Below are 26,540 nucleotides of genomic sequence, written 5' to 3' on the forward strand. Positions count from 1 at the left end.
GGTGGCTTTCGAGATATCCACGCGCTATAATTATCATGAGCGCCTGCCGGCCTGGCCAATTGGCAGGGGCTCATGGGAACTGTAGTCCATGGGCACATAGAGAGCCACCGTTTGGCCTCCAAACCACTGCCAGACACATTCCGAGCTTGCAGATCTTTGCTTCAAACAAGGCCTACGCAATGCAGAACACGCCAACACAGCCCAGGGACCCTAAAACAGCGCACTCGCCATGAGAGCTTCCCTCGCGGCTCCCTTGACCAGATCCGCGCGGAAACGCCAACCCGCGAAAGAAGCAACCACGTGACGGCGAGGCCCCTCCCTCCCTCCCTCCCGGAAGAGCGGCCAGCTTCCTCGGCGGGGCGGGGGGTTCCCGTCAGTGCCGACGCTCTTGCGCCGAAGCGCCAATCGGGGCCGCGGCCGGCGGGAGGGGGCGGGCGCCTGCCGGGCTTTTGTGGCGTGGCGAGCGGCGGAGGCGAGGCCGGGTTGGCCGGGGAGTCATGGCCGCGGGTTGCCGCCTCCTCCTCCTCCTCCTCTGGTAGCGGCGGGGCCGGCTGGTGGCCGGGAATGGGGCCCCCTCGGCGGCCGCGGCCGCTCCTCTGGCTGCTGCTGGCCCTCGTGGCCGCGCCCTTGGCGTCCCTGGAGCCCGAGCCCGGCCAGGAGCGAGAGCCTCCCCCGCCGCCGCAGCAGGACCAGCAGAAGCCGCCGCCGCCCCCGCAGCAGCAGCCCGCCGCCCAGGGGCCCGAGCCCGCCCGCGCCGAGGTGAGGCCGCCCGCCCGCCAGCCCCCCCCCCTCCTCCTCTCTCTCCCGCGGGATCGGCGGGGTGGGGCTTCGGGGAAAGGCCGCGGAGGGGCTGCGGGGGCAGGAAGCGCCCCCCCCCCGGACTCTGTCCTTCGGGGGCTCCCAGGTTGGGAGGGAGTGGGAGGGTGGCGCCGGGTCCTTCCCATTTAGGACGAGTTCTGCTGGCACTTCCTCCTCCTGAGAGCGGAGCGTGTGAGTCTTCCTCTTTCTGTCCGAGGCTCATAACAACCCTGCGAGGTAGGCTAGAAAGAGGAGAAGAAGAGTTGGGTGTTGCACTCCGCTTTTCACTGCCCGGAGGAGTCTGGAAGGGGCTTGCATTCGCCTTCCTTTCCCTGTGAGGTGGGAGAGGCTGAGAGAGAGCTAAGACAGGTGCTCTGAGAACAGCCCCAAGAGAACTGTGACTAACCCAGGGTCACCCACCTGGCGGCATGTGGAGGAGTGGAGCATGAAACCTGGCTCTCCGGATTAGAGGTTGGCACTCTTAACCACTATGGCAAGCTGGCTCCTTGATGTGTGGCTGACTGTGACTATCTTGAGGTCACCCAAAACACAGTCTGAGTCCAGTGTTGCTTTGAAGGCCAGCAACGTTTTATTTGAGGTGTGAGCTTTCATGTACGTGTACACTCCTTCGGATACAATGCTCTGAAGATATGTGCTTGCCCACCTAAGCTAATACCTTGAATAAAACGCTGTCGGTCTTCAAGATGCCACTGGACTCTGACTTTGGCCTGCTGCTTCAGACCGGCAGGACTACACTTCTTAGTTTGTCTAAGGTCACCCACTCCACATACGTTGGATAATACACTTTCAGTGTGCTTTTGCAGTTGGGTTTTTGTGTGTGTGTGCAAAACAGGAAAATCTACTTTGAAAATACATTATCCAGTGCATGCAGCATGGGTGCAGGTGAACATATATAGTAGAGTACTGATTTGAACCTGTGCCTTGGAAGTTGTTGTCCAGCTTTCTTAACCCCTATACCACACTAGTCTCTGAATAGGTTAAAATTCAAAGTTGAGATCCTTGAGGTCTTGAAACTAGCTATTTGGGAGGGGGGAGCCTGCCCTCTCTGTAAAGGATAGTATCTCTGTTTTCTTAACTTGCTATCTTTGTATTTAAACAATACATCAGAGAGGTAAAGCACTCAACCCAGTTGTCAAACAACATATGAATAAAACAAAATCTAAGTATTAAAACCCAGACAATTGAAATTAACAAATAGCTAAGCCAGCTAGGCGGACTGTGTGCTTGGTGGTGGATCGGCAATCAGAGCTGGTGTGTTTGATGGGCTGTAAACTTCCTTTCTTTACAAAAATCCCAGCAGCAGAACTTGGATTTTAGCTCAACAGTATGTTGTTCCTTGTGCTGATATTAATATGAGTTGTATGTCTTGTCCCTTTGTGACCCTTTTTGCAAAATATTTTCTGTGATCGTTTTTTAAAAACTGGGCATGCCAGTGTTCAGTAATGCTATTTGTTCTAAAGTGGATAATTCATCAGTTCCTTTGTAGCCATACCAGTTATCTCTCCATGTTTCAGACTAGCTGGAACCACTTGGTTGTGAATCTCATTGTTTTTTTACCCTTCTCTACCTCACAAGGTTTTGGTCAACATATAAAATTAGAGGGTGAGAACAATCTGTCTGGTGTTCCTTGGGGGAAGGGTAGGATAAAAAAAGTGTGAGATTATTATAATTAGTTTAGAGCATATGTTAACTTTTTGACCAACAAAGCAAATCCTAAGATAGCATACATGATCATTTTTTTAAAAGAATATAAAAACAAACCAAAAAAATATCAATTCACCAGCTGGCCACGTGTCCAGTAGCACTACCATAAATACAATATCCTTAAAAAACATTTAATCCTTGAAGGTAGTAATTGAGTTGATAGTCTAATAATTTTATGTAACACTATCAACAAGACTGTTGCATCACAGACTGTGGCTTGATTCTTAAGCGCAAACAAGTGTAACTTTTTAGCTAGATTAGTTTCAATATGTCTCCCATAAGGGATCTCCCCCCTCAAGCCTATTTTCAGTTCCTATGGGGAGTTTCCCTTCATTAACAAGCACTTATTGTGGGAATTTTTAACTATCCTTGAATTTCCAGCAGAAGGCATGCTTATAATCTGTCATTCATGCATGTCCTGAATGTCAGTACTTGTAGACATTGTCAAATCTTGTATCTGGACAAGTTTTAACTCACCATAGTGCCATAGAAAATACTTTTAGAGTTTTGATCTGATTCTAGCAACCCTCCAGAGGAATGGCAGTGGAACCAAGCAATCATCATCAGAGTCTTATTGTAATACTTCCACTTCTGTGGAGCTGAGGAGATTTTGAGGTGGAAGGCACTCACAAGCATAATTTCTTTAGAGAAGAAAGTATGCCAGGTAACTTTTGCCACATGGAAAATTATTGTGTGACTTAACTAGAGCATGATCTGATTTAACCTGCTTGCTTTGACTTGGATTTAGAGAACATTTAAAAAGTACTCAGAGTTCAAAGTTCAAAGTTTATTTATATGGGCCCAGACCAGAATGCAGCAATTAAAAGTACTGATACTAAAGTACTCCAGCAAAATTCCATTAAAACCAATATTTGAACTAAAGTATTTGATTATGCAAAAACATTTATACTGTACTTAACATTTATGCTGAAACAAATGTTGAGCTTTTTGTGGAACTGATTAGTATTGGAATAAGAGCTGTAGATTTTAAGACCATATAACATACTACCTCCCTTAAATTATACAAGAAAGAAAGGCACTGAGCTGTAGGCACACTGACTTTAGAATACCCAAAGACCTGTGCATGATATGCTGTGGACATAGTAGTCCATTCATGTTATTTCAAAGGAAACTGGTTCACTTCCTCAAGTCACTGGAGTAATTCAAGTTCACTGTCACTCTCCATATGCCATATCGGATTGATGATTATGCTGTCTTCCCACCATGACAAGGAATATAATTATTTTAGCTCTTTGTTGTGATTTGACCTATATGATTTTAAAAAAATAGGATTAATAAATGTAATTGCAGGTCCCATGTCCCGGTTGGCAGTCAACAGTACCCATGTGAACAAATGTGTTCAGAGGAAACTCAGCTCGACCTTCACCTCTGGCATAGGATGGTGCCTGAGGCCTCAAGAGCAATAGGTTTCTCTTTTAAGGCATGCAGGAAAAACCAGTCCAACTAATAGATATGTAGTGGTTTTTGGACTGCCTGCCTTGAGAAGGTTCATGCATGTATTCTTCAGGTCCTGCAGAATTGGGCCTTTCTTGGTTGTTGAGCTAAAACTGAATTGTAATGCCTACAAAGGATTCTGCCAACCATAAGGCAAGTTTTCAAGGCCATTTCCATTCTTAAAGTGGCACTACTGCCTGTATATTGTGCAGTAAATGCCAGCATAAATGTTAAATGCTTGTGTGATTAATGCAACACTAATGAACCCACTTAGTAGCTGACTACAAACATAGTAGAAGTCTAGCTGCAGGATTTAATTAGATGTCTGGCAGTGTTAGTACCATGTGGTCAGTTTTAACACAGTGGTGCTGTCAAGTTACCCAGTTAAAATGTCAAGCCAACCCAGAGGTGTGGGTCATGGTGACCCTTCAGCAGCTTTGAGGCTTTGGTGATCTTAGTTCTGTCTTGTGACAACAGATGGAAGCAGGTCAAATTCCATTGGGACAAAGATATGCCACTACACTTCCTTTGTATTAACAAGAGGCTTTTGCTGATCCTTCTCAACGTTCTCCCAAACACGCATGGTGGGATTTGCAGTGGTAGTAGTCACAATAACTTTACCCATTGTAAGAGAACTCATTAATAAATTGATGGGTTGTACGAAGAGAGTCTTTGCAACACAGCTACTGAGAAGGTATATTTGTATGTTGAGATTCCTGTCTTATTTGTATGCAGTGTTTGACCACAAATCCTGTATTGCATTCTATTTGGTTTAACTGTTGTGACACAGTTCTTTTTGTTGTAAAAAGCCAAATGCCATGGATTGTATTAACACATTAATAAAAGGCTTCTGAAAATATTTCCAGAACATAGGAGTATCTCCCCTAGATTGAAATGAGAGCCAACATGGTTTAGTGTTTAAAAAGCAGTCTATTCTAAACTGGAGAACTAGATTTGATTTCCCCATCCCTCCACAGGGAGCTAGCTGGGTCACCTTGGACTACTGAACAGTTCTTAGAGCTGTTGTTGCAGAGCAGTTCTCTTAGAGCTTTCTTATCCTCACTACCGCACACGGAGAGGAAGGAAAGCTTTTTGTAAACCCACTTTGAGACTCCTTTGGGTAGTGAAAATCGGGGTATAAAAACCAGCTCTTTCATTTGTTAGGTGAGGACAATGAGTGTCAGACAAAAGAAATTAAAAGATTAATGGGCCAGAAGATGACTTATTGTAGCATGTGGTTTCATGAGCTAGAGTCTACTCTTCTCAAATACAGAAAATGTTCATTTGCCCCAGGGTTTTGGCCATACAATTCTTAAAAAAAAAAAGCTATCATTTTTCAATTGAACATTCAAACTAGCATCCTGTTCCTGTTATTGCTTACCCTAAAGCAGTGGTTCTCAACCTGGGGGTCAGGACCCCTTTGTGGGTCAAATGACCCTTTCACAGGGGTCGTGGCAGGGCAGGCAGCTTGGCCGCGGGGGCACCATCCACACAACAGCCTTGTGGGGTAGATCGAGATAAGAGTGTTCGTCTGTCTGGAGCAGTGGAAAAGAGCGAGATCAGCATGGTGGGACAAGAGGCAGAACTGAACTGAGAAACCCCGGGGAAAAAAACAATTTATATACAATCATGAACAATGGATCTCCATGCCATTGGTCACTTGCATCATTTTATGGTTGGGGGTCACCACAACATGAGGAACTGGATTAAAGGGTCGTGACTTTAGGAAGGTTGAGAACCACTGCCCTAGAGGAAGCAGCAGTTTTCAATACAGAGTATTCTCTACTGTGCTTTAATTGTAATTGATTTAACAAAGGTCATGTAGAATCTCTTCAAAACAAACGATAAGCTTTCATTCAGCTCTTAAAACTGTTCAAACATGACACAAGCCATTGCTTCAAAAAGATGTGCACCTGGTGATAGCAAACCAGGAGGAGCCGCTGTTAACAGAACTTATATCTAGAAAACCAGTTTTCCAGATTGCTCTTGATCTCTACCTTTACAACTTGTGACTGAATCACTTGCAGTAAAGGGCTAACAAGGTGAAACATGTTGAGCATGCTAGCTGAATGCAGAAAAATAATCCCTAAAGCTTTTAAATGAAAACTACATGGGTTGATGATTTTAAAAGTCTTAATTTTTGTAAAAAAATCCAGGAAGCAGGAATCTTAAAACTGTCTTGCTTTACTTTGAGGTTTCTCTTCCCAACGTCCTTCCATAGCATTTAATTTACAGAGGTTATATGTTAGTGATTTCTGACTTGGATAGCCTAGGCTAAGCCAAGCACCTTAGATCTCAGAAGCTAAGCAGAGTTGTGGCTTTGGTTACTGTGGTTGTGAACTTCCCCGAGTTGGAAACTCTGAAAGAGGCAGTCTAAAATAAATAAAAAGGATTGGCTGTTGCTAGAATTTGTGTTGAAGATCTCCAAGGCATACAAGGGTCATGACACAGAGGCAGGCAATGGCAAACCACCTCTGAACTCTTGCTTTGAAAACCTGTCAGACATGATTTGACAACATTTTCCATCACTTATGGGACACCATAACATGTTGAGTTCACTGAGCTTTTCTCAATTATTTTAACATTGAAAAACCCTTGAAACATTCTTTAGGCTTTGAGAAACCCCAGAAGTGGCACGATCGTGCAGAATATACCTGGGAAGCATAGTTGTGTACATGCCCACCTGGGGCCCCTCCTGGCCCATCATTGGCCATTTTGGGAGGGGTGGGCAGGTGGACATGACCGTATATGGTCATATCACCCAATAATTGTTTAACAAATTTTGAAAATATATTTTAAATACTTCCACCCATTCAGGAAACCCTAGGCTAGCCATATTCTGAGGAGAAGGTGATTCCAGTGCCCCCCTTCCCACTGCAGACTTTCCATTCTCCACTGGTGTTCCTGAGGGTTTGGTCATCCCTTTCAACAACATTACGAAGAGCTCAGTAGCTGCAGCAGAGAGCATCGGTCCATAGAAATTGCCATTCTCTCTTAAAACAGAAACACTGTTATTCTTTTCTTAGCTGCGTAACATCTGATAAGGGGTGTCTACCTAGAGAAGAATATATGCTAGTGGTCAGGAAATGATCTGTAATTTAAAGGGAGCAAAAAATTCTGTTCTATCTGGGGTGGCTACTAACTTAAAAAAAAATTATGTGGGACTAGTTCGCAACTAGGTTGAAATGGCATAAAAATATAATAAACCCTGAGGAGATTGTTGATGTACAGATGACTTCAGGTCTGAAGTGCACAATGTCTTTTCCCTTCAGTCTTTGCATTGCCTGCAGTGATAAATCATGGTTAGATAATTAAAATGGTTAAATATTAATAAGAATGCTAAGTCTAGGGAAAATGCTGGAGTGGTTTTAGATGTTGTAAATGAGTTTTGAAATGTATGCGCTATTTAGGTAGTAGCTGAGTCTGAGATAAAATGTAAGACCAAGAAGGCTAATTTATCAGGAAAACTTCAGCTTACATGTTGTTGTCTTGGATTCATTTATTAGTTCGCTTCTTTCTCATTCCCATTTAAATATGAATGTAGCATTCACCTGTGACACTTCTCTTATGCCCAGCTATCTAGAGCCACAGTTTAATGTTTACAGGCTCCTTGCTGAAACAGAAAAAGTCACATCTTGTATCTCACAACTATGGATGGCTGTATTCTGGGAATGCTCTAATATCGTGTGAGGTTCAGGTGTGACATCTTAAATGTGTTGTCAGATTTTGATGGGGGGGGGGGGTTCTTGATCCATTTAATCCAGCAGATTTTATTTATATTTTTTGGCATTTATATCCTGCCCTTCCAAGGAGGACCAGATCTCTGAGCTAGGCTGGAAATGGTTTGCCACCCTGAACTTAAGAGTAAATACTTAAGTGTACAGTAAGTGCTGCTTTGGAAGATGGAGTGGTGTGTTTAGCAGAAGAATGGTATGTGATCATGTACGCAAGGGCCATTTTGCAATGGCTGTTTCCGCCTTTTAAATAGTAAGCTATACTTTTAAGAACTGAAGAAGTACATGTTTTCTTTGGAGTTTTGAATTGAGCAAAATCTTCACTCTTTAGTTTTAAAAGTGTTATTTTATTTCCCTCTGAGCCAAGGGAAGAGGAAGTCAGTCAGTGACTTTTTACCTCTGTTGCCTCTTAGGATATGCTAATAGGTCTAGCTAGACTGAGACAATAGGAGGGTCCAGTCCCTCCTCATCCAAGCAGGAGAAATCTCTCTGACCTGTCTTGACCTAGTCAGTGGATGGGGGAAAGGGTGGTGATAAAACTCAGGGAAGCAAGGAGGAAGGTCTCTTTGGTGATGAGTCTGTCAGAGTAGACAGACCTTAACTGTAGGAGGTAACTATGGACCATGTTCTTGCCCGCACAGCTGTATGAAATTTCAAAGTAGAGATCTGCAACTTCCTAAGCTAGGGAGCCTGTCCTATATTTTAACATCTGATAGGGCATGTATATGGAGAGGGACAGAGGAATTGCATTTTACCCATTTCTTTTGAATCCCTTGAACTGTCTGGTGCTTATGAACATTTAAAAAAATAAACACTTTATATCTTTTGTTGCTGGTAGTGGTTTTCTTCACCACATAGACCTCCACTGTCTCAGACATGCTATTGTAAAAGGAGCACCAGGGAGGAAGGCCAACAGTTGGCAAGCAGCTATTCCCCCAGGAGTGCACAAGACAGTAAACTCTCCCTGTGCTGGGAGATACAGAGGCCAGGCCTCAGAAGAGAAGCTGGAAGTCCTGACCCTCCCTGCAGGCAATTCCTGGCAAAGATCAGGTGGTGGTGGTGGCAGGTTACTGAGAGAAAAAGAAAAGCCTCTCCAGGTGTCGGGAAAACCTTGAAGGGCAGGGTGGAACAGGACCTGCAGGCCCATTCCTTCACAAGAACTACTATGCTGGATTTATTTTTGGAACAATCTGTTTCCTGGTAAATTGTTCTCACACCTTAATTTGATTTTGATCATAGTTCAAGCAGCTGTTCTGAGACACCATTAGATGAATAAACTTATAGTGGTGCGTACCATCACCTGTTGCCGTAGAAAACCTGTTCTTGCAAAAGACCAATTCAGCTGTTATTTTGACACATGCTTGTTAACCTGCCCACGGTTCAGCTGGTGTAACTGAGACAGATGTTTAAGAGAAGGCTATGAGAACCAGCTTGTGTAGTGGTTAAGAGTGGCGGCTTCTTATCTGGAGAACTGAGTTTGATTCCCTGCTCCCCCACATGCAGCCAGCTGGATGATTTTGAGATAGTCACAAATCTCATACAGCAGTTCTTTTAGAGCTCTCTCCTCACCGCACCTATCTCACAGGGTGTCTGTTGTGGGGAGAAGGAGGGAAGGGTGTCAGTAAGGTGCTTTGTGACTTCTTTGGATAGTGAAAAGCAAAGTATAAAAACCAACCCTTATAAGAGAGTTTTTCTGTGTGTCTTCAGTGATCCTGCCCTAGGAAAGAGACTGAACAATTGGCTGTAAAAAAAAAATTTTTTTTTTTGTAAAGTAGATGGTACTCAGAGGGCATCATATATTGTCTGTCTAGACCAGGGGTAGTCAAACTGTGGCCTTCCAGATGTCCATGGACTACAATTCCCAGGAGCCCCTGCCAGCATTTGCTGGCAGGGGCTCCTGGGAATTGTAATCCATGGACATCTGGGGGGCCGCAGTTTGACTACCCCTGGTCTACAGAATGACTGACTTGAAGTATTGAACAGCCTGCTTTCTTGGAAAAAACTTGTATCCATAGCCAACCGACCAGATTTACACTTACATACTTCTTGATTTTATTGATTATTCTGGCTCAGGCTAGCCCAAACTTGTCAGGTCCTGGGAGCTAAACAATGTCGGTCATGGTTAGTATTTGGATGGGGAACTACCAAAGAGGTCCTGGTCACAATGCAATGCACAAGGCCATGGCAAGTTAATCTCTTGCCTTGAAACCCCTGGGAGGGTGCCGTAAGATGGCTGCAGCATGACAGCACTTGACACGTCTGTGATCTAGCAAGTGCGTGAACACTCACATCTCGCTGAACTTAAGGAGCTAAATTGGAATACTGCAGGGAATACTAGAAATTTAATTCATCTGCAGGGAATACTAGAAATATGGAGCGTTGGAGATTTGAATGATTATGATTTAGATCCACGGGGGCTAGGATTTCCTTCTGCAGAGCAGGACTTTCCTGGCTCCCCCTACCTTGAACAGCCCTGAATGTCCCCCAAAATCCTGTTTTTTGGAGGGAGGAACTGGAGATGCCTGCCAGAAATGGACTTTGGGGGACACATTTTAGTCTGAGCAGGACAGAGGAAGCAGGGAAATTGTGCTCTACTGATGGAAAACCATAAAGCAGGAACACTGGAATCAAGCCTGTTCCTTTTCTGGTTTAACTCCCCCCACCTCTAATTCTACAAATTATTCTATAATTTTATTATGTTTACAGAGTTGTACTATTATTATAATCCACTAGCCATTATAAGTGAATGTTAATGGATGGCTGCAGGTACCGGTGGTCAGCAGCCTATGCCAGGATGTGAACATAATCCTCTATGAAAGTAGTGTAGACTCTAGAGTGTAGACTGGGTTGGGCAAAAGTAAAATAATTTTATTCTTTCCTTTTCAGAAAGGACCTACTCAAGTCGCCCCAGACCATTCTGTTAGTGGAGACTCTCCCGACAAGACAAACTTGGGATTTATCCATGCCTTTGTGGCTGCCATCTCGGTCATCATTGTCTCCGAACTTGGGGATAAGACTTTCTTTATTGCAGCCATCATGGCAATGCGTTACAACCGCTTGACGGTGCTGGCTGGGGCTATGCTTGCCTTAGGACTGATGACATGCTTATCAGGTGAGTGCCTTGGATACTCTGTCCTGAAAGTCATGTACAGAGAGCCAGTTTGGTGTAGTGGTTAGGAATGTAGTGGCATGCCTAGTTCGTTTCTGCAGTCCTCCACATGCAGCCAGCTGGGAGACCTTGGGCTTGCCACGGCACTGATAAAACTGTTTTGACTGAGCAGTGATATCAGGGCTCTTTCAGCCTCACCCACCTCTCCACCTCTGTTGTGGGGAGAGGAAAGGTAACTGTAAGCCGCTTTGAGCCACCTTCGGGTAGAGAAAAGCGGCATATAAGAACCAACTCGCTGTCTTCTTCTATTCCAGCTGCAGGCCAAAAAGGATTTGGTTGTTAGCTCTTCTCCCCAAAGCAGCTTACAGAAACGTCTTAAATACACTGCAGGTTGAAGTAGTAAAACAAACCTACCCTGGCCAGCCTGACGTTAGCCTACTACAAACAATGTTTTGTGTCCTTGGCTATGCCCTGACTTAATTACCTGCAAGCGGAGGAAACAACAAACTCGGCTTAGATGGCATTTAGCAACTGCTAGCAGGACCTTCCCTTGCTAGCTTTGGGGAAGGAACTGCATATCCACTGAGCTTTCGGTTGGGACGGTAGCCCACTGCCATTGTTATTGCAGATATCAACCACTTTTGCTGCATTGTCTTTACCTTGCAATTCCAGTTTCTGTATTGTCTATATAGTATCCTTTGCCTTTGCTACAATAGTTTGTTCTCTGATTCTGTAATCTTAGTCCCGATTCCATTGTTCATTGGCTTTCTGCTGATAATAGCATTTTATATCCTGTCATCCACTGTGAATCTCTGAAAAAGGCAAACTGTGAAGGCAAACTATCATTCGTCATTGTATCTAAATTGGTTTAAATCAACTTGGTTTGATATCAAGTGAAGTATATTGGGTCGAAGCTTCTAGTTTGAGGAATGATGTCCAATTAGTCATTTTTGGCCCTTTGTTTTGAAGAGATTAAAAGCAAGGGCAACTTAATATGACATTGAAAGAAATGGGCAACATGATTGATTAAGATACAGAACTGGGCCATTGGCTGGTATCTCTTGGCAAACATGATGCTGAAAGCTTTTCAGAATTGGCCAGTGTGAAACTTAACTGAAGGCGGTCCTGTTATGGACCAAGTGGTTGGATTGCTGAACTTCTTCTACCATCTATTGAAAGGCTATAGAGATTTAATGAGGTAACAAATCATCCAGGGTAGAATCTTTCAGTAGACGCAACAGGTTGCAAGGTACTGGTTACACATCAGATCCACACGGTTAGATAGACTCGGAGGCAACATGCTAATTATGTGAGTGTTGCACAGCCTCTGCTGCGGAAAGAGCTTCTTCCTCTGGCATTTCCATTTGCCCAGGATCAGTAGTTTTCAGTGAAGCCTTGCGTGAAGGGGAGTTCCAGCAGAAGAGGGAAGCGTGCTCTGGGGTGGAAATTGTTAAACACACATGGAATTAGTCCATACAGGTAATTAAAATTGAAGCAAGTAAATCTTTTAATTGAGTTAACCTTTACTTATACAGCGTAAAATATCTGGATTGCCACAGTCACAATTTAAACATGTTACTAAAAGTTAGCTGTGTGTGATCCAAGGTTATAACCTTATAGCCTCATGTTATATCGGTACACTGTAATGGCAAGTTTCAATACTTTAAATTGATACAAGAGCTGGTGGAGGCTTGTTTAAATCTTTGAATGAGGAAATTCCAAGTTGAAGCTCAGCAACGTATTTGCCAAGTGACTTTAGGTAAGCTTTTATTATTGCCTAGAGCAGGGATTCCCAACCAGGGGTTCATGGGAGTTCCCCTCCTGCCTTGATGGACTTGGTCACAAGCGAGATAACTGGTAGCCTCTGCCTGGAGGGCTTGGTAGGTAGGCCATGTGTTTAAGGAATCAAAGGCAGGGAGTCAGTTACGGTGTGCTGTGGGTGGTCTCTCTGTCTTCTCAGCTCTTTCCCTTTCTGGCCTGCATGATATGGAACCACCATAGTAGTAGCAAAGGCAGAGGGAGGGAACAAAAAGGGTGCAGGTGGTTAAGTCACTTCCAGGGCAGGGCAGGGAGGCATGATCAGCTGACGTGACTTCCGGGGATCCTTGAAGCCTGAAAAATTATTTCAGGGGCTCTTCCATGGTGAAAAGGTTGTAAAAGGCTGGCCTAGAGCCATGTTTCATATCCTTAAATGCTGAGGGCTAGAGATTATTCCAGTACTCAAAGTGATAGACTAAACGGACAAGTAAGGTCTTCAATTAATAACCTACAGTGTTTGCTTTTCTTCCCTTAGTTTTATTTGGCTATGCTACTACAGTTATTCCCAGAGTATACACATACTATGTGTCAACTGCACTCTTTGCAATTTTTGGCATCCGAATGCTTCGGGAAGGCTTAAAGATGAGCCCAGATGAAGGTCAGGAAGAACTGGAGGAAGTTCAAGCAGAACTCAAGAAGAAAGATGAAGAAGTAAGTTAAAGTATGTAGAAAGAGTGAATGCAACGTTAAAGAACAGTAATGAATTTAGGAAGTTGGGCAGAAATCAGGAAGCTTGCTAAGCATCTGGGTGCATGGTCTGGTCTTCAGTTTAATAGGTCAAACAGTGATTTTTCAGACATTTCCAGCCATTTCTTTAGGGAATTTCTGTATGTCGTGGCATCTTCACTGGTACTTGTAACAGGATAGGGAACTTTAAATAGTAGCTACTTTGCACATTATTCTTGTCGTTCTTTAATTTTGGTTCTAGCCTAGATTAGAATCTATTACCCACTTCAGTGATGTTCTTTTTCTATTTCATAGTAGTAAAAAGGAATTTTAAAACGTGTGCAAAGATTAGGCTGAGAATGTGTAACTGGCCCAGGGTCACCCTGTGAGTTTGCATGACAGAATGGGGATGTGAACCTGGGTCTGGCTATGTTGCAGCTTAGATGTATTGATCCACTAAAAAGAAAGGATGCTAAGTTCTAACTCTCTGGCATCTGCCTCCTCTTTCTAGCTCCAGAGAACAAAGTTGTTAAATGGGCCTGGTGATGTGGAAATAGGAGCAGGCCCTACTTTGCCTCAGAAGAAATGGCTGCATTTCATTTCTCCAATTTTTGTGCAAGCTTTTACTTTAACGTTCTTAGCCGAATGGGGAGACCGCTCTCAATTAACCACAATAGTCCTGGCAGCGAGAGAGGTAAGTGAAACGCATCGGAAATGCATGCATTCAAGGAACAAAACTCTCAGTGCTCCAGTTCACAGTACCATTAATGAAACATAGATGCCACCTTGCAACTGGGCAGAATCTGCAACTACCTGCATGCCTGCCTTCTCTGTTGCTGTCCCCAGCTTATGGCACGGCCTGCCTAAGGAGGTCGGGAGGACTATACTGCCACCCATAAATTTTACAGTCTGCTGCTGTCAGTTGGATCCCACTATTTTTACATTATACAGTTTGTGTCGTGAAAAACAGAGTATAAAAACCAGCTCTTCTTCTTGACGACACTAAGCAGGTCTGGGACTGGTGAGTGTCTGTATGAGAAATCTGCACCTGCAGCCTTCTTCCACCAAGGAAGAAATGTGGGGAATACAATACATTGTAAAAGGTGCTTCTGTTTTGGCTCTTGGATGAATATACTCAAAAAGAAGCCTGCAGCAGTGCCCTGCCACACCTGCAGAGGAGTATATTTAGGCAGAAGGTGTAGCAGCTCCATTTGCATCCCAGGAAGCCAAGTGGCCATCGTGCAGAGGTGGTGTTCCAGGGACAACTTGGAGTCCATCCTACCCCTTCTCTTGAGTAAACTATAGGTGAAGGAGTTGCTCCGCCCACTGCATACATACAGGTTCTATAAACTTTCCTTTCCTTGAACTTTCTTTACTACCTCACATTCTATACAGTTTTTTTGCACGTTAAATTATTTGTTAGGTTGAGTGCATTGCTTTCTCGCTGCCAGAAATCTGCCACTATCTTTTTGTCTCTCAATGGATTGCCAGGGAAATGGAATTTGGATCTCTGAGGGCGGCGTCTGATCTCATAACTAGTAAATTGCACCCACAGAAGTATAGCGTGGTAGTTCTGACACAGATACACAAATCACCCTTGCTGTACTGCATTTTCAGGACGACCAAAGGAATCTGCATGATCAAGGATGAAATGTATTTAATCCTGGGTTTGTCGGACCTTGCTCTAGATTGCAAATATCTGCTATACATCAGAGGCCTGTAGGTGATGTAGCATTTTCCGGCTGCAGGTACCTGCGGGAGAGCCCTCTTCCAGTCCCCTCTGCACTGCCATCCACTAACACTCACTCGCTTGTATATTCTGTGGGCTAAGGGAGTTGTCATTTTTGTTCCTCTCTGATCTTATGCAAATGTAGAGTTGAATGAAAGGATCTTCTCAGGTGGCTCAGTTTTTAATTCAGCCAGCGGCTGTTTGTGTCAATTGGTGGCTTCTAAACATGTGGCTAATTCAGATTGCCTTTCAGACTACACCCTTGTAATGCGTGAAGCCCTCGCAGTGCTTCCATCCTGTTGTTAAGCAGTGTGCATTTAAACTGTGTTGCAAAAAAAGCCTGTGTCAAGTAAAAAAAACCCTGCGACATTCACCCCTCCCTAGAACGACTGCACTCCTTTGCCTTCATATGAAAAGGTGGCTGCCCAGTGAGATCAGCCTCTCATTTTGGTGTGGCTGGCAGTATTCTCCACACGTTCGCTGTGCCTGTTCATCGCGTCTTTTGAAAGTATTACTATCCCTCCCCCCAGGAAACTGCTTTTGAGGTCTGTAGCTTTCCGACAGCACTGAATATTGATGTGTATTTGCACAGGATCCCTATGGTGTGGCCGTTGGTGGGACATTTGGACATAGTTTATGCACTGGTCTAGCAGTGATTGGAGGAAGAATGATAGCACAAAAAATCTCTGTTCGGACTGGTAAGTGTAGGAGAGCAGCTTGGCTAAATGATTGTAACCATTAAAAAGAGTTCAGGGCTCTCAGCTTTAGAGAGCAGCTTGCTTAGGCAAAAGTCTTTTTTTTGTGAAATGTCTCGTGGATAAATGGGAACCCATAATATCTGGGGTCAAGAACTGGCTTGACCAAAGGGGGATAAAGGCTATTTGAGGGGAGGGAACGCTGCATGTATGAAGAATGCACACATCTCTGTGCATACTCACATGCCGGGACTAAGATGCAGCCTGCCTCTACTACCTGTATCCTCATACTTTATTTGTTCTCTGTCCTTCCAGGGGAATTCTTGTGGTCTGACTAGAATCTTGTGATTGCACTTGTGGCAATGGTAGTCATTTGAACAGATTTGTGCTTTTTCCCCCCCTCATGTGAGACTCCTTGGTAATTGCATGAGAATGGGACCACATGGGCAATATGCTGCACTGTTGATGCTCTAAACTGAAGTGGTGGCCAACCAGGTTTTCCAGTGGCAGACACCATGGGGTTGTATCCACTTCTTTACCCACCAAAATGCCAGTTACACCTCTCGTCTGAATGTTTTTCACCAGAACTAATATTCACTTTTGCAAGTGTTCCTCTTCTTGGCGTGTATCCCAAATAGAGGAGAAAGGGGACAGTAGTTGTAGTATGATGCTGCAAAGACTCAACACGGCTTATATGCCTGTTTGCCTCCTACAAGCAACTTTAATCAAAGTTGTGGAAGGGATTTTAAAGAGACTCCTGGCTGGGGCTAGCAGCTGGATACTTATTGTAATCAGGATCTAACAACCTTCTTTTCCTCTCTTGCAGTGACAATCATAGGAGGAATTGTTTTCTTAGCATTTGCGTTCTCTGCACTATTTATAAGCCCAGATGCTGGTTTTTAAAGAGCTGTTTTCCCACTTTCTTGGAAGAATGAAGACTAGGAGCAACCAACCTGTCCTTTATGTTCTGTATATAATGTACAGCTGTAGTGAAATAAGCACTGAAGAGGAGATGCTGCAACTCCTATAGTAACAATTTGGGACATCCTGAATATACCCTGTGATGGAGAATCCCCATATATCTATATATATATTTTTACATGGGATGCTCGTACAGTGCGTTCTGCCACAAGGAAACAGAGATCTACGTCTAGAAATACTACCGTGATTGCTACTCCCTTCTCTTCACCACCACTGATAGTTATTTTGGATAGATGAATCGCTGCTGCTGCTGTGTGTCAAGCACTTATGCCTTACAAACTGTCCAGTGGAAAGTGTTGGAGGAGAACTCTTTGCCAAGCACATGATTCCACAAACATCAGAACTGAGGGAGCTGTGGGCTGGTCATGTGACTAACCGGCAAGAATTGATGGCTTGAAACTAGCTTTGGGGTGCTGGGAGAGAATCAGGATATTTTAGTATGGAGTCTACTGATTTGGAATATAATTCTTTCAACATGTAATCCATCTAGTTGTTTAATAGATCCAAACCTGTTTTGTATTATAATCCCCTAAAATGAGCTGCATTTCCAAATTAAAGTATCTCACTATGTCATCTTTTTAGTCATTGAAAAATGTAATATGGAAAAAATGAGTGCATTAGATATAACTAACTGAATTTAGATGAAAAAATGATTAGAAGTAAATTATTGCCATTCACTTTTTGGTTTCTTATCTATGCTCATTTCTGACCACATGGGGACATGATTTTTGACTTGTATGTAGACCCTCCCTGTATGTCTTGCGCAGCCAGTACTGTCATTGACCTTTGCATTTGTTGAGTAGTTTGAATGATCTCACCTTGTGTTCTTTATTCTTGATTTCAAATTCTGCTGTTAAGACTTTGTAGATAGCTACAGTAACTTGGTACTCGCCTTTTTTACAGTATAAGCATCAGCCGTAGAACTGAAGGAATGAATTGGTGGTTTGGAAAGAACAACCTTTCTCAAAGCAGTTCAGCAGCTCTTACGTTTGGTAATGGGTTAAGCACACCATCTTACAACTGCCAAGTAAGAGAGGAGATTAAGTAGCCAAAGAGCACACATCATGTTACTGTGATAGTTCAAGATGGAAAAAAATACTTGAAAAATAAAGCTCATTTATGACTCATTTGTTTCCATAGTGGCTGTTAAAACCAGCAACTCCCATGGCAGTTGACAGCTTCTTTATTCAATCAATGTAACTACCTGGGGATACTTAGAGCTGGGCCCTGAGTTGAGAACATATTATATGTAATATCGCCTCACCCTGTCTGGAAGAATAGTTCACTCCTGGAGCAGAAAAGATCTCGTGGAATTCTTTTATCACTATGCCCTGGTTTTCAGCCATATCTGCTTCCCTGGAATAATGGAAATGTACAATTGAAGTAATTTATAACAACCTGAGGGTACAGTGCTTTCTCTTGGGGGAAATATTGCTTATTCATGTTGGATCACTGGTGCTCCTCACTGATGGGAAATGGTTGTGCTTAACAACTCCAGCAATAAAACAGGTAGCAGAACAGTCTTTCCCAACTGAAATGACAACATGACACAATGTGATTTAATGGAAATCCTTAAGTGTATTAATATAGAAACTGGAATGGTTCTAACATGGTGCAGGGCAATGGGGACATGCCAGAGTAAAGTAGGTGACAAGTTCTGGATATAACAAGATGGCATTTCAAGAACTGTAGCATGCAAGGGAGATAATGGTTAGGAAAAACATAAACTGCTACTTGACCCTCCTTACCTATGATACTGTACCCAAGTGTTACTCTAATTGATAAATAAAACTGGATAATGGGGAAGAATTATTCAGCTCTCTGCCAGCAGCCAAGAATCCTTCCCTTGTGCCTGGAACCAGCACTCCCAGAAGTAATGTAGTAAAATACAAGAAGCGTAGTACGTTGCTAAAAAAAGCCCTTGGTATTTTTTTTTTGTCAACTTTTTTTGGGTTGAAAGGCACAAATGTTTTTGATAGTTCACTGACTCTCTTAAGGATGCCATTAAACTCAGGAAATAGGTGTCCTGGTAGGTGCTAGTGAGGTAATGGAATTCATCCGTCAGTTTTAAGGGAAAATAACCAATACTGTTCTGACCAGTATAAGTGTACTCTGGAATCCTCATGATGCAATGGCATTCTGAGAAAACAAAATAAAACCAATGGTTTGAGTTACAGTCGAACCTACTCTGTTGATTCATTTGAATCTACATCTATATACCTGGTCAGAAAGTACAATATTGAATTAATTGTCCTGTTACAATTATTTATTAAATTTCTAGACGGTCTTCCTCCTTGGACTCAAGGCAGATTACATATAAAATCCCTATAATGGGATTTTATAATCCCTCCACCCTAATCTAAAATATACTGAGATGGCAAGATCCCTCCTACTTCCTCAAGTTAATTTACAAGGGTGTGCCAGATATAGTGGGACTTGAGGGGGGGGGGGTCCATTGATCTTGCTAATCCAGCCACAACTAAAGACCTGGTGGAAGAGCTTCATTTTGCAGGCCCTATGGAACTTTGACAGCTCCGTCAGGGCCCTCAGTTCTCCCAGGAACTCATTCTACCAGGTCAGGTCCTGGCCCAAATCAAGGCCAGGCATAACTCTCTGGGGCCAGGGGCCACCAACAGATTAGAACCCACAGAGCAAAGTGCCCTGCAGGAACATAAAACAAGTGTTCCCTCAGATAGGCAGGGCCCAAGCCTTAAAGGTCAAAACCTTAATGGCCTTAAAGGTCAAAACCTTGAACTTTATCTGGGCCAGAACTGGTAACCAATACAGCTGCCTCAGCAATGGCTGGATTAATGTAGTTTTAAAAACATGAAAGCACTGGAAGTGTAGCTGCCATTGTTGGTTTCAGGAACTGAGCAGTATGTGAAGAAGAAAGTGCTATATGAATAGCCAGGTCATACAGTCATGGCTGGAAGCCACTTTCAAGTACATTTGTTTACAATAAGAACCTTCACTGAGCGCACTCTGGGTTTTGGGGAATGATGAACACTGAATCAGAGAGAGTTCCAATCTTTGCTAGTCCGGATAGGATCACACTGTAATGGGGGGTGGGGGGAGGAGGTGAGGAAGGATATGGCAGTGACAAACCACCCCATGTACTTATTGCCATATAGGTCAATACGCATAGTAGAAATATTGACAGGACCTTAGAAGCTACACACAGCAGAAATTTCAAATGTTATATTTATTCAATTAAAAACTGACACTTGATAATGGTCACATGAACACTAGGGAACCATATCTACATTTTCCTGAAGTCAGATAATGAAAGTTGAACAGGTTTTTTTCCCCTACATATACAAATCTAATGCCAAATTTTAAAAATGCAAAACCAAGACAATGTGAAGTCAACACTGAAAAGTATCCAATTAGACAATTTAAAAAATAAATACTCCTTTTACTTTAAGAATAAAAAACACTTTCAAAGCAGCTGTATCTTTAAGAACATCTTCCCCCAAAAGTCTTCCATAAATTTTGATTGTCTACTAGTGCAGCACCTGTCAGTCAGAGCTGGGATCTGTATATCAGGCAACACAGTTAATTTTGCTCATACACAGTGTTTTGTTTGCTTTGTGTGTGTGTGTGTGTGTGTGTGTGTGTGTGTGTGTGTTACTAGTAGGACGTACAACATCTTTGTACAACACAAGCCCATCATGCTTCTAAACAACACCTATGCAGATGAGAAAGCATGAAGCATAGCAAACAGACTTAAAGTACTTGTTTATTAAAAGACAGAGGAATGTAGTGTTAAATATATTTATACGTATATAGATACTGGCAAACTACCCAGCTTTGTGAACAACCAGATTTTTGAAATCTCTCAGATCTACCATTCAACCTCAGTTCTTCCAAAAAGTCTCCCTGCTTCGCTGGAGGGGGCTTTCCTCTCTCTAAAATACCATCTGCTCCCTTCCTGTCACATTTCAATGATAAATTTCCAATGGAGAGAATTTATGAGGTTAATACACACATGCTGAAATTACATGACACTGTGACATACGTTACAACACACACACACACACAAATTGGTGTTACCTCTAAAATCACTAACTATTCTAGAGTTGTGACTGAAGCAGTCTACTAAAGGCCACATCTGTAAACCCTCTACACATTTTAATCCTAAGGACCACTTAGAATCATTTAAAAGGCTCTAACAAGCCTCCTGATGATATCTCTCTGACAATTGTGCAATTTTTAAAAAATCAGCTCTTTAAAAAAACCTTAGATGTAGATTTATGCATTCCCTGCAAAGTCAACCCATTTTCAATATCTGCACAATCTTGGATCCAGAGCCTCAAAGAATCGCCAGATTGAGAAACATTTTCCAGCAATGCCTCTTATTGACAATAGTCTACATTCCAATACCTTTGGGATTCCCCCCAATGCCTAAAATAATAAACTGCATTTCAAATAACATTACCCCCCTCAATAAAGTGCTTACAGTTTGCACACGTCTTTTCTCTTACGCTCATTCTATAAGATACTCAAATATGACGGGAGGGTGGCCACCTTAGAAGGGTAAGAGCATGGCACTTCAGAGCAACAAACAGCCTTGACTTGCCAGTTTGGGGCTAAACCAGTGGATTGGTGGCATAAGCAGATCCCTCTTCCCAGAGTGTTTTAAAAGCAGTATGTCCTAATCGTCTCAAAAATGGGGTTGCCCTGCCTAACAGGAACCCCACCAGCACTGAAGCTAGTGGGGCTACTGCTCAGGCACATCTTCCAGCATCTTTGAGCTTTGTGCTCACTGTCTAGGTGGTGATGGCGGTTGGCAGTAGGCAGGCAGCCTACAGAAGGTGGTGAAACACACTGGGGCCGTGGCCCCAGGAAGTAAACCTCTAGATAAAAATAATGGAAGGCATATGGAGAGCGCTGACTATACTCTTTTTAATATGTGTACAAATATAGTATATATACATATTAAATATAATATAAAAATATCTATACAATTCCCTCTAACATGCCCAAAGGCTCACCTTTGAGCCTACTCCCCCCTCCCCTCCCCACCTCTTCCCCCAACTTAGGCAAACCTTAATCTTAATTCTTTTGCTTCAGTAGCACTTCATCAAATTATTTTTTATTTTTTAGCACTAGTGCATTACCACGACATTCACTCACGGATCCCCAGTCTCCGCATTCTAACCCACGTAGAGACATTTGGCCACATGACGTTCCAGACGCTGGAGATTCCCTCCTTAGAATAACTATACTGGGACAAACAATAGCCTTACAAGAGCAGCAGCTTTCTCCATGAGACCCAGAGACCAGGTCTCCCACCTGGTTTTAAAGAAACTGACATTCAACAGAACCAGTCCTCTCCTAAGGACACCATGTCTTAGTAGTCAAAAATAGCAGAGGCAGGGCATCAGTGCCAACACAAATCCTGGGGATCCCCCCCCCCCAAAAAAAGAAAACCCTATAGCCAATATTTCCCAATTAATCGCTGTTCCTCCACCATCATCTGTAAAAGACTACGAAAAACATTTGGTAACTTTCATCCTCGAAGGCTAGGGAAGGTTTTGTCATTAACAAATGTCCTGGAGCCTCCTAGATCAGGGGTAGTCAACCTGTGGTCCTCCAGATGGTCATGGAGTACAATTCCCATGAGCCCCTGCCAGCAAATGCTGGCTCATGGGAATTGTAGTCCATGAACATCTGGAGGACCACAGGTTGACTACCCCTGTCCTAGATGACCCTTCCATCTACTAGGGGTTACATTTATTCCAAACAAGTAATCACCAGCCCAGTGATTAGGCTTTGCTTTTTCTCTAACAACAGATGCCAACGCTTTGCCCTTCTGCAAGTACTATTAAAGCTTTCCCAGCATTCTCATTTAGTGCTTTTTTATTATTGCGAACAGCTTAAAGATCGAGAGGACAGCCTCCACTAAATGAGGTACTTAAAGCATGGACCTTAGTTTGAAACACCCTAATTTGGGATTACAAAGAGAAGAGATAAGACAGTCTATGCTTCTCATGCACTGAGAACGAGTTGGGGGAAAGCCATGAAGTCCCTTTAATTAATGCAGTCAGATGGTTTCCAAAAAGGTTATCTGTCCTTGCTAAAAGGGAATGAACTAGTCTAATTCTTTGGTTGATTCCTTATAATTTTCTCTTTTCATTGGTTCTGCTAATCATCTGTTACAGAAGGGTAGAGAGTTCGCCTCAAAATCACTGCTGCTCTCACTGGTTACATGGTGTTGCTTTTGACACAGGCTTTGTTTACCCAGAATTACAATCTTAGCATCTCACCACGCTTTGGTTAAATTAATAAAGCTCCTCTATAATACTCCTTAATTCAGACATTCCCTGCTCATAAACCAGCCCCCCCCCCGATTTTGCTACCCAGTCTATTTTGCATTAACACATGTTTTGCTCTGCAGATGTGGTTTTTAAAAAAACTAGTACCATAAAATCTACTTGCTGTGTTTTTTTTAAGAGTACAGAATTTCTGTTGGAACTTTTTATTATCTTTAAAGTGAACTGACCATCTGAAGTCTTAGTTTATCCCTTTCAAAAGCTGAAGTGCTGATGATTTCTTTTTTATATTTTCCATGAGAGTTCCGTTACAAAAGAATTATTCTAACTGCTACTAATAATCAGGCAGTTATTTCAAAAAGAAAGTACTTAAATGGTGCATGACCCAGGGTTAGTGGTTAAAAGTGCCAATGTTTTCAAAACACTTCAGGGTCTCAGATAGTATAATTTTCAAAATACTTGTATATACAAATATAGAAGAAAAATGTGAAGCATGCTTTGTTAACAATGTTCTAAGACTTCAAAAATGGCCACGGATTCAACATAATGGAATTTGAGATGTTTAACATTATCACCTGAATCAAAACCAAGGCACTATGGGTATTTCTGTTTTGTTTTGTTTCAAACGACCCTGAATCGTTTCTGACTAAATGAATTTTCAAAGGAGAATAAAAAGATTCCAACATATTCCGCAAAGTTACATTTCTCACCACAGAGAAAGTTAAAAAGTGCCTACAATTATTAAATTCAAATATATTTTGTGCAAATTACTCCTATATTTGAGACATTCTTGAAAACTTCTTTCATATTTTTAACCTTATTTTTACATAAATATTTCCAACTATGAATTATATCAAAAGATAACTTTGGGGAGTAAAATTCCAAACCATCCACAATATAGCAGTGCAAATTCCTATTTTTCCCTCAATGGAAAAAAATGTAATATCTATGAAATTACAAATGATATTTAAGAAACTAAATGCCTTGAACTCTGATGCATAACCACTCACAGTTCAAAGTGTTTCATCAATAATATAACTCCAAAATTTCCACAAACCAGCACACTATATAACCTCATTGAACAAACTCTGACATCACAAATAAAGCACAGACAGGAGACTTGTGCCCAAATGACAGGTGAGAATAAATGACGGAGCGTGTCATAGAAGACAAATAGGTAAAAATTGTAGTTAGAGCAATTGTGTGAAAATTTAGGGAAAAACATATTCCAACCAACAGTTCCATGCATCATATAAAATATTCTGCTCTTGCCTTTTATCCGGACATATACACAGTATTTTACAGCATCTGTACAATGAAAATTTTGATTCCACACAATATTTTGAAAATATTTACTGTCCCATAATATGAAAAATTATTTGTCTTTTGGAGCATAATCGCAGGTGTCCTAAAAAACAAACAAACAAACAGCTGTAGGAACAGCATGTCCATTGTAACACTTAATCTGAGAGAACTGCTAAAAACATCAAGATATTTAAGTGCCTTATTCAGTCCACTGAGCATTTTGAGACTTGATCTGGACAAGTTAACACGTGGCAGTACATGCCTTTGAAGGGGGAAAAAAACCCAGAACACAATAGTGGGAAGCAACCAGATCCCCGGCAAAGGGAACCGTGGCCTCGTCCCCATCACCGTTATGCTGATCTGTTCCAAAGGTACCTTTCCACAGCATCTCCCACTCTTTCCTCAGCAGACACATTCCAAGCATTCAGAAGAATATTCAGTACTGCACTGCAGTCTCCTCTCTCCCGTCACCTGTGCAACTGAGTGCGACCACAGCCTATCCCACTTCGCTTGCCTTTGGAAGCAGCACAGCCTCCATGCTACTGGGGCTGAACTTTGGAGGGCTCAGTCATGCTGTCAGTTCTGTGCCGTGAAAGCTGCTGAGGTTGCGGCTGCTGCTGGGACTGATGCTGCTGCTGGTGCGACGGGGTAAAAGTGCTTTGCTGCAGTGGGAAAGCAGCAGAGAGAATAAGCTGAGTTGACTGGTTTCCATGGAGCAGCCGGGATGTCTAGAAGCACACAAAGAAGGGAGCATGAGGCATCTGGAGGGCAGTGGCATCGTCTGCCACTGACAGGTTCACTTAATATTTATAAATGGGGTACAAATATCAATTAAATATCCTCATTTCACAGGTGTCAGAAAGGAGTGTCCCAAGCTGGTTAATGGAGTTTACTGGTTTCCGATTCTACATACAACGGAGAGAGTGCAGTTTTATTTCTTAGGCACACCCTTTGAGTCTAGGGGTACCAGTCTCCATGTGGGACTTGGGAGATCCCCAGGGAGGGCAGTATAAAAATATAATTAAATAAATAATAGCTCAGCTCCAGGCAACAGAGATCAGATCCTCTGGAGAAAATAGCTGCTTTGGAAGGTGGACTCCATAGCACTATACTCCACTGAGGTCCTTCCCTACCTTAAATCCCACTGACTCTCAGCTTCACCCCCAAAGTCTCCAGGTGTTTCCCAGCCCACAGCTGGCAAATTTATTTGAATCATGCCTTAAGACAGTGGTTCTCAAACTGGGTTCTGTGAGTTTAGGAGCATTTGTGGAAGAGGCAGTCAGGAGAGAGCCCTCTGTCATTAGAGCACCACTGCCCTGTGACAGTACAAATTTTCCAGACACACTTTTCAATTAAAAACAGAATTTACAGCATAGCAGGGCAGATGGAGAGACAGGGTACCCTGAGGAATAAAAAAAAACAAACAGAGGATGGTTGCTTTGGCATGAGCAAAGGACTCTGGAGAGGTGGCATAACTGTCTCCTAAATAAAGAATGACTTTCAAAAGTGAATCTCAGAAGTCCCAGAGCAAGCAGCTGTTTCAGGGAAGGTGGTGTTAACAAGGGCTAGGAACCTCTCTTGGTAACAAGGGGCTGCTGCTAAGATATTCTGATGGCTTCACTGCTGATCCTGCTGTGGTTAGGACCAATCAGAGGGGTCTCAGGAAGATCTAGCCCAGGCCTCATGCTCAAAAGTCTTCAGACTTAGACCTCTGTTAATTGTTGGCAATTGACAAGTTTCTTAACCATTTTTATGTGCACCAGGTATAACTCTTTATTCTGGCTACAGCCGTCAAAAACTGGAAGTGTCCCAGGCCTCTGGCCTTCTTAAGGGGCCTGCTCACAGATAGTGTGGTCTCTGGACAGAGCTTTTCCTGTTCTCTGCCCTACCCCATAACTATACCGCAAGGTCTGCTTTTGAGTTGGGGCTTAAATATATGCCAGCACACCTCACCTAAATGTTGATGGAAATTCTCTTGAAATGTGCAGAGTGTCTCCCTCTTTCTCTTTCATCCTCAAGTCATATCCTGAGTCCCTATGCAAACTCTTTTGAGTTCTATTATAATTGAAAAGCTGAATGTAAATGTAATAAAATAAACAGTTTCAGTCAATAAGAGAAAGTGCTCCCTTTTATGTACCTCACTTGGACTAGCCTTTCACTACTTAAAGGAATCCTTCTTACATTTTACTGCTTCATTATTTTGCTTGTTAACCATGTAGGCCTTTTTATATACCTATATCTGTACCTTTC

At 42.8% G+C, this 26,540-nt stretch overlaps 2 protein-coding genes across 5 annotated transcripts in view; one reads left to right on the forward strand and one right to left on the reverse strand.

Annotated features, from left to right (window-relative positions):
* The first annotated feature begins 373 nt into the window (after positions 1-373).
* Positions 374-17,837, forward strand: TMEM165 (transmembrane protein 165). The gene is made up of 6 exons (XM_077302005.1): positions 374-759; positions 10,599-10,824; positions 13,115-13,290; positions 13,817-13,999; positions 15,627-15,732; positions 16,556-17,837. Exons 1-6 carry the CDS (start codon positions 565-567, stop codon positions 16,630-16,632), a joined length of 963 nt encoding a protein of 320 aa, XP_077158120.1. The 5' UTR covers positions 374-564; the 3' UTR covers positions 16,633-17,837.
* Positions 17,838-19,893: 2,056 nt separating this feature from the next.
* CLOCK (clock circadian regulator) overlaps positions 19,894-26,540 on the reverse strand; it is a 49,248-nt gene continuing 42,601 nt past the window's right edge. For all 4 annotated transcript variants that reach the window (XM_077302003.1, XM_077302004.1, XM_077302002.1 and 1 more), the window contains one exon: positions 19,894-25,018. In XM_077302003.1, the coding sequence (XP_077158118.1) occupies positions 24,830-25,018 (189 nt within the window). In that variant the 3' untranslated portion in view covers positions 19,894-24,829. The remainder of the gene's footprint in view (positions 25,019-26,540) is intronic.

The sequence above is a fragment of the Paroedura picta genome, chromosome 10 (genome assembly GCF_049243985.1).
Source record: "Paroedura picta isolate Pp20150507F chromosome 10, Ppicta_v3.0, whole genome shotgun sequence".
Taxonomy (NCBI): domain Eukaryota; kingdom Metazoa; phylum Chordata; class Lepidosauria; order Squamata; family Gekkonidae; genus Paroedura; species Paroedura picta.

Bases quoted from the DNA above. Each gene is read 5' to 3' on its own strand.
- TMEM165 (XM_077302005.1), top strand. From the start codon at position 565: ATGGGGCCCCCTCGGCGGCCGCGGCCGCTCCTCTGGCTGCTGCTGGCC. The intron at 10,825-13,114 runs GTGAGTGCCTTG...TTCTTCCCTTAG, and splicing joins ACTGATGACATGCTTATCAG to TTTTATTTGGCTATGCTACT. The intron at 13,291-13,816 runs GTAAGTTAAAGT...TCCTCTTTCTAG, and splicing joins TCAAGAAGAAAGATGAAGAA to CTCCAGAGAACAAAGTTGTT.